The sequence below is a fragment of the Galeopterus variegatus genome, unplaced genomic scaffold (assembly GCF_000696425.1).
Source record: "Galeopterus variegatus unplaced genomic scaffold, G_variegatus-3.0.2 Scaffold321, whole genome shotgun sequence".
Lineage (NCBI taxonomy): Eukaryota > Metazoa > Chordata > Mammalia > Dermoptera > Cynocephalidae > Galeopterus > Galeopterus variegatus.
In genome coordinates, this window is record NW_007726432.1 from 307,581 (window position 1) to 315,144 (window position 7,564).

The window sequence follows — 7,564 nt, forward strand, 5'->3', positions numbered from 1 at the left end:
GCCGCCAGCGCCCGCAGGCCCGGGTCCCGCAGTTCCAGGCAGGGCCGGGCACAGGCGGCCTACCCCCCGCGCTCGAGTTCCGCACACGCGGGCAGCCGAGCCGTGGGTCAAGGGCCCAGGGAGTTCCCACGGCCGAGGGCGGCGCGCAGGGCCCGGCGGCCTGAAACTTCCCCAAAGCTGCCAGCCGCCTCCCGCCCTGCCCCTGCTCCGCGGTCCCAGCTGCCTAGACCTGCGTGCACTCCCAGACAATGCGACCTGCCTGCGCGCGACGCCACCCTGCTCTGGCCCCTGCTCTCCCCACGTTCGGACCGCGCGGCGCCCTCGTGGAAGAGCCGCAGAGGAAGCGCCTCACCTCGGTCTCACGTTCTAGGCTGGGCCACGGTCTTCGAAGGGCCCACGGGTCACGGACCCAGCTCCGTCTTCACTTTGTCCCGGGCAGCAGGGAGGTGGAGTTCAGAGAGCGCCGGGTCAGCCAGGCCCTGAACTCAGCCCCTCTCTGAACGCCGCGGTCGGCAGAGGGGGACGCGGCAGCCGAATCCCCCCAGAGGAGGCTGAACCCCGGATCGGAACATCCGCAAACGTCCAGAACACATCCACGGGAATGTCTAGCCTGCTTCCCACACGCCTTTCAAAAAGTCACCGCAGGAACCTCTGGAAGCTGAGCCGGCTGCAGCCTTCAGCCACTGCCCCGGGGTGCCAAGGAAACTTTCACAAGTTTCCCTGCCTCTCTCGCCTCTGTTCCTCGGGCACCCTCCAGCCACTGGGCTTGTCCATGTCTCCACTAACGACCCTTTAGTACCTAGGGCTCCCAAGGACTGAGCATGTCAATGACGACGACGATGATGATGATGATGATGATAACAATAACAATAACAATAATAATTGTTATTATTAGGCAGGGGGAGGAGAACAGGACCAGAGGGTGGGGTGACTGACGGAGAGAGTAGAAATGTCCATGAAAAGGAATAGTTCAACCTGTGCTTCAAAAGGTTTCAGTTAACAATTATCAGTAACCCCGACAGACAACTCCATTAAAAAAAAAAGAAAAAAAGAATTTACTACTGCTCTTGAAAGCCGTTATTTTTTACATCGCTTTTAGGAAGATAGATGAACAAAACATCGCGTTTCGAGCCATTTTGATCTGTAATTAAGTGGCAGGATCGGTTTGTATTCTCCTACGGCTTTTACAGAAGTTGCAGTGATCCAAAGTCGGGTTGCTGTGTCAGAGTGGCATTTTTATTAATGAGAATACAAAAAGCTTGCATATTCTTAGCCCTGCTTGAATTTAGTTGCTAAGCAACCGGTGTATGGTAATTCATCCGCGAAATTTAAATCTTTGAGAAAGGATCGTGCGTTTTGCTGAATGGTCGCCACGAGGAAAACAACTTGTGGGACCCGCAGCAGCTGCCACAGTCGGGCCGCCCGGCCGTGCCGGGCAGAGCGGGGACCCGGCCGCCCCACCGCGACCGCCACCGCCCGACCTCCGCGCCCAGCCCTGCCCTCCCTCCCGGAGAAAAGCGGGCTCTGGACGCCCGACTGCCTCGGTCCCCCCTCCCGCTCTGCCTCTTCCGATCGCTGGTTTCACCGGGGGCAGGCCCTACACCTGACCAAGTGGCCTGGATCCCTAGGGCTTCTGCGACCGGACTGCGAACGTCGCACCCCCTCCCCCGCGCGCGCGCCCACCTGCACGCGGCACCACGCACGCACACACACAGACTGGCGCACACGCCACGCCGCCCCCGAGGATGCCTGCTGCCTTCTCCCCAGACCCCTCTGAGGTCACTTCCAGAGCCCACTCTTCCTTGAGGAAGACCGGACTCATCAAGAACGCAGCCTACAGCCCACCAGAAGGCCAGGCGCCCGCCTCTGGCCGGCAGTGACATCATAGGCTCCTGCTCGCCAAGCTCGCGCCCACATTTTAGGATACAGGAACAAACACGGATGTGAAATCAAGAATGAAAGAGAGAGTAATCTAATTAATAGGACATGAGCCAGGCTAACAAAATCAAAGAATCTGATTACACAAGTACCCCTCTTGCTATCTCCGCTGCCCCCACCCCCGGCTCTTCCAGCCTCCGCACTATTATTTCCTTTCCTAGGCTGGAAAGTTCAGGAGGCAAACGCAGAGCCCTCTGATTTCCTCATTGAAATCAAGATCAAGCCTATGTGGGGCTCCCTCAGCCAGGAGGTCACGTGGGTGACCTTCAGGCCTTCCGATGAGTGGCCCTGAGGGAACAGAGATTACCAAGCGACTTACAGAATTTAGAAGCCAGAGAGGTGGCCCCACACTTCTTACATGCATCACTCAAAAACAACCACCACCACCACACCTGTACTGATTGCTTATGCGGTCGGTAGCAGAACTAGAAGAAACCAGTTCTCCACTCAGCCATTTTAAGAGGATTTTTTTTTTTTTTTTTTGAAACCAGCACAACTCTTTTTTCCTACACCACTTTGCTTTTGGGTCACTGATCACCTCAAACTCTCAACTCTTTTTACTTCCTTCTCCAGCACAGATGTTTGAGCACAGCCAGGTATCAGGCTTTAACACTGAAAAATAGCATCTATTCTAATGGTCCAGCCAGCCCTGTGCATTTGAAGAAAAAAGAGAATTCTTTAATTTCTATCTTTCTGCCTTAAAAAAAAACCAGGTCCACCTCCTAAATAATTAATTTCAAGTCTGCATCCAGTGCCAATACTTGTTGCATCCATTTTAGAGTTGATTAATTACCCTGGAACTTCAGCAAACTAAACTCCATGTGGAGAGAATGTTTCTTCCTTCAATTTAGTTCTGAAAGCTCCAAGTTACTGATGGATCTTACTCTGTTTACATACAAATTGGTGCAAATTTGCCCATCTCTTAAGATGCATTTTGTATAAATATATAAAAGTGTCATTTATGATTTAGCTTGAAGAGGTTGATCATTTATTACAAAAATAAACGAATAAATACAACAATATATTGTTGCTTCCAACAGGATAAATACTTTACAAATATATAATTTAAAAACAAATTTAATTGTTAAAATTATTTAAAATATTACACTTATTGATAAAACTATCAATAGCATATACTGCATTTAATATTAGAATCAATTATTCTCTGAATGTTGAAAACCATTCATACAAAACAGATTATGAGCGTGGTAATGAGCAAACACTGGAGGCTACACGGAAGCTGAGGGAATCTCCAAGATCAATAATGAACAGTTCTATTTTGGAACAAAGAAGTAGTCCTTGACTAAGTACTAAAAAAAAAAAAAAAAAAAAAAAAGGACAGAAGAGCAACACCAGCGAAGCGACTATTTTAAATACGCCTTGAATGATTTATCGCACAGATTTGTCAGGAAAAGGTGGTTGCATGAATGAGGTGACCAAGGCTTGGACAACTGCTCAAGAGCCACAAGAGACTGTAAACTATAAATGGGCCTAGCAGAGGATTAGCCAGGCTGATGGGACAGAACTTTGTCACTTTCCTTTGGGTTGGAAGGGGAGGAGGGAATGGATGGAAACGGAGGAAACAAATGGGCACTTTACGAAGCACAAGACACTTGTGCTGCAAAGGAACACAATGACCAAATTCATTAAAAAGATCTGGTGATATATAACAATATTTTCATTATTTACATGTGTAACAATGTAAGCCTTAGCACAAAACCTCTCAGTTATATCGGACCTCTTTTGTTTTTCAACCATGAATTTCATTTTGTAAATACATTCAAAGGGTTCATTTAAAAAAAAAAAAATGGAGTGCAAGCATTAGCTCACTTTATAAATTGAAAAACAATGAAACAAACTGGGCTTGCATTCTTAGCTTCTCCAATAAAAAGTTACTCTGCTACCCTCAAATCAGGGCTTCTTCCAAAGTAATCAGCAAAGTTTGCTTTTTAATAGAAAACAGTGTGAAATCTAATGTTAGCTCTTTTGTTGTCAGCTAAATCAAGTAAGCAGATACCTCCTAAAATTTTAAATAGACCCATTCCCTGTCTAATCAACTACCACTCTTCCTGTAGAAAAAAGCAGGATTCCATCTCACGTGACAGTAGTATCCACCACATAAAAACAACCTGCCCAATCCTCAGCTTTCCAATGAGGCCTTCTTTGCTTGCCCCTGTGGACTCTCCAAAAACGATGAACTTCGCCCCCACCCCCACTCCAGGTTGTAAATTTGCTGGGCAGAGCGATTACAATAGCAAGAGAAACAGGAAATAAGAAGCAAAGAAAAGTAAATTGCGGTATTTTGTCTTCATTTTTTTCTTCTCCCTGTTTAATAAATATGGCCTTTTTCAGATTTCACAAATCAAAATGATTGTGATTTTTAGTACTATTTGGTGTTTAAAATAATGCAACCCAATACACAGCCATCTGGCTGGGCTTGATTTATGAAAGTGACATAGGGCCTGTCTGGGAGAAATAACTGTTCCTTGTGGCTCTCACAGTTTTCCGAGTTTTTTAACCCCTGCATCAATATCACAGGGAAAAGGAGTAAAGACCAGAGAAGACAAAAAGTGAGTGACAGCTAAGTGAAATTGGGGGAAATTTGTCTCTAAAATCACTGCTTTGTCAACTCTAAGTACTTTTTTGAAGTACAATACATAGCGACTCAACTAAGCAGAGCCTTTTGAGTCTGTAGTACTCACAACCTGAGGCATTACACTTTCATTTCCCCACATTGTAAATATTGATACATTAATTTGATAAATGCAACTACTCTGCAGGTTTTACCTAAAAAATGGCCTAAAAAGGTAAAGCCCCCAGCACCAGTAATGAAGATATAGAATCATACTGGAGAAAGACTGAAACACAGAAATGTAGAACCTGAAGTCTGAGCTGGTAATCGCACTGACGGTATGCAGTGTGGACTATAATCAGGATTTTAGAACTACATTCTTTCACTACAGGAAAAAAAAAAAAAGCTTAATAATTTAAATTTAATTACATATAGTTATTCATGGGAAGTAATTGATATCAAAATATTTTATAGACTTTTAAGCTATTCTTAACACCTACTAGTGTTCAGAAAAAGAGAGAGGCGACAGGAATATGTTGGGAGTGGGGGGGGTGAGACAAGAGGCAAAAGAGAGGCTGAACTTGGGGGAGGGGCTGTATTAACCATTAATAATCAGTTGGCACATTATTCTTAACACCTACTAGTGTTCAGAAAAAGAGAGAGGCGACAGGAATATGTTGGGAGTGGAGGGGGTGAGACAAGAGGCAAAAGAGAGGCTGAACTTGGGGGAGGGGCTGTATTAACCATTAATAATCAGTTGGCACATTTTTTTTATTGGTGATATAGTTCAATCTTCCAATGAAGAACACAGGTATCTCTAAGAAAAGGGCCAGTATTTAGACAATCTCACCTAAAAGCACTAAAGACATCCACTAAAATTAAGGGAGAGAAAATATTTTGAAGTTTATGGATGAACAGGGAGTGACTACCATGTTAAAATCCTAGCTGTTTCAGTAATGTCTATCCTTTACTGTAGATTTCCAAATATACCTTAAGTAGAGCAAGCTCTACTTCTTCAGCATTATTACTGAAGGATCTGCATTAGTAAAAAAATATTTTCTAAAGAACTCTTTTCTTCCCACACAGTGTTTACGCATCAGACACAGACTATTTCATTCTAACAAATTTATTTTCTCGATCAGCTCTTACGGAATCACTACTCAAATTAAATTACAATCAAATGATCACATCAAAAGATACCCTTATCACCTAACAACTGTCCATATTTTCATTTCATTTTGATTTGTGCTCGTCTGAAAAAAACACGTAATACAAGATCTGGGGAAAAATAAATTACCGTTTTGCAGCAGTTCATAAGTATTCTGAATAAAATATTAAAAGAAGTCATTTAATGAAAATATAAAGCAAATATTTTTAGATCAACAACGGATCTAACAATTCTATATTGCCGTCTTTTGAAAAGTCTGTTTATTAAAACCTACCAAAAACACTGCGTGGAAATGGCAGTATTATATAATCATATCCACAGCACCCATTCAATCAAAGTTGGCAACGGGTTGAGGAGAGAAGTCCAGGGAGGTGCAGAGGCTGGTGCTCAGTCTTTCCAAATTCCTTTATCTGAGTCAGTCCAGAAGTAAAACATAAAAAATATTAATAAAAAAAATATGAGCGGTGGCATCTTTAGGCATCGTCCACCCCGAGCGGCAGCCGTCAGAGCCGGGGGTGGTGGCGGGCCTGGCTCTGCGGCCCGGCTGGCTAGGCCCTCGCTCCGCGCCGGGTCTGCCGCCCGCACCGCCACTTGGCCCGGGCCTCTCGCCACTTCTCGGTGGACGTCCCCGCTCCCTCGCCCATCCCTCTGCTCTTTCGCGATGCTTTTAGTTCCAAGGTTACTTTGAGGGTACTTTTCTTTTGGCTTTGCTATTCAGTCTGTCGATTTCAGAAGCTGTGAATATTTCCTTTTTTCCCCCCTTGGAGATTGTTTATTTGTCCCCAAACGACTTTGTTATAGCCAGGAAAAAACAGGGCCCCGGAACACAGAGTCATCCCCCGATGAAACTCGGTGTCTCGGCTTTCTTTCAGGTCGCTCCCAGGAAAGAAAGTTTTCGTGGATCTCTTTAGGCAGCCCTTCTGGAGGGAGGGCGTGGAAGGAAGGGCGACTCTTGACTGCTTTCTAGAGGAGAGGACAAGGCCGTTGCCGTCCCCTGTTGCCGTGTGGGACACATCAGGGTGGAAAAGCCTTACGAGTGCAGTTCTGGTGCGTTAGGCATCTCCGACCTTCTTTAAAACAAAAACGAAACACCAGCATAGGATAAATGAGATCTCATGATCGGCCCCCTCTCCTCTTCTGGTTTTGTTACATATGTATATAAAACAGTCTCGGTATTTACTATGCTTTTTAATTTTTTGGTCCCTCCTTCCTTGGACTTAAGAAAATAAAAGTCTCCTCGGCCCGTCTCTCCCTCGCTTTTTCCTCCAGCGGCTGGCGTGCCTGTCTTTGGGTGGAGGAGAGGGCGGCGGATGGGCCCGGGCTTGGCCCGGTGCGGCCCTGGTGCGGGGTGGGCGNCTGCGCCCCTTGCCTTCACTGCACGCTCGTCTGCATTCCGTGGTGCGGCGGCGGCGTGTCGGCGCTCACAGTGCCCACCTGCGAGTAGACGTCGTCGGGCGTCTGCTGTTGGATCCCGGGCGGCGTCATGCGCTTCTCCTTCTGGCGCCGGTTGCAGAACCAGACCCGCACCACCTCCTTCTCCAGCTGCAGGCTGTCGGCCAGGTTGGTGATCTCCTGCGCCGAGGGCTTGGGGCACTTGAGGAAGTGGCTCTCGAGCGCGCCCTTGACGCTCACCTCGATAGAGGTCCGCTTCTTGCGCTTGCGGCCCTGCGCCGCGATCTTGTCGATGCTCGTGGGGCTGCCGGTGCTCGAGTCCGCCTCCTCCAGCCACTTGTTCAGCAGCGGCTTGAGCTTGCACATGTTCTTGAAGCTCAGCTGCAGGGCCTCGAAGCGGCAGATGGTGGTCTGCGAGAACACGTTGCCGTACAGCGTGCCCAGCGCCAGCCCCACGTCGGCCTGCGTGAAGCCCAGCTTGATGCGCCGCTGCT

At 47.2% G+C, this 7,564-nt stretch overlaps 1 protein-coding gene across 1 annotated transcript; it reads right to left on the reverse strand.

The window, feature by feature from the left end:
* Positions 1 to 7,040: 7,040 nt before the first annotated feature.
* On the reverse strand, positions 7,041 to 7,562 carry POU3F3 (POU class 3 homeobox 3; the record flags this gene model as incomplete). Its single annotated transcript, XM_008567467.1, has 1 exon — positions 7,041 to 7,562. A coding segment is annotated over one exon (513 nt), but the record flags the coding sequence as incomplete, so codon positions are not given.
* Between the last annotated feature and the right edge of the window lie 2 nt (positions 7,563 to 7,564).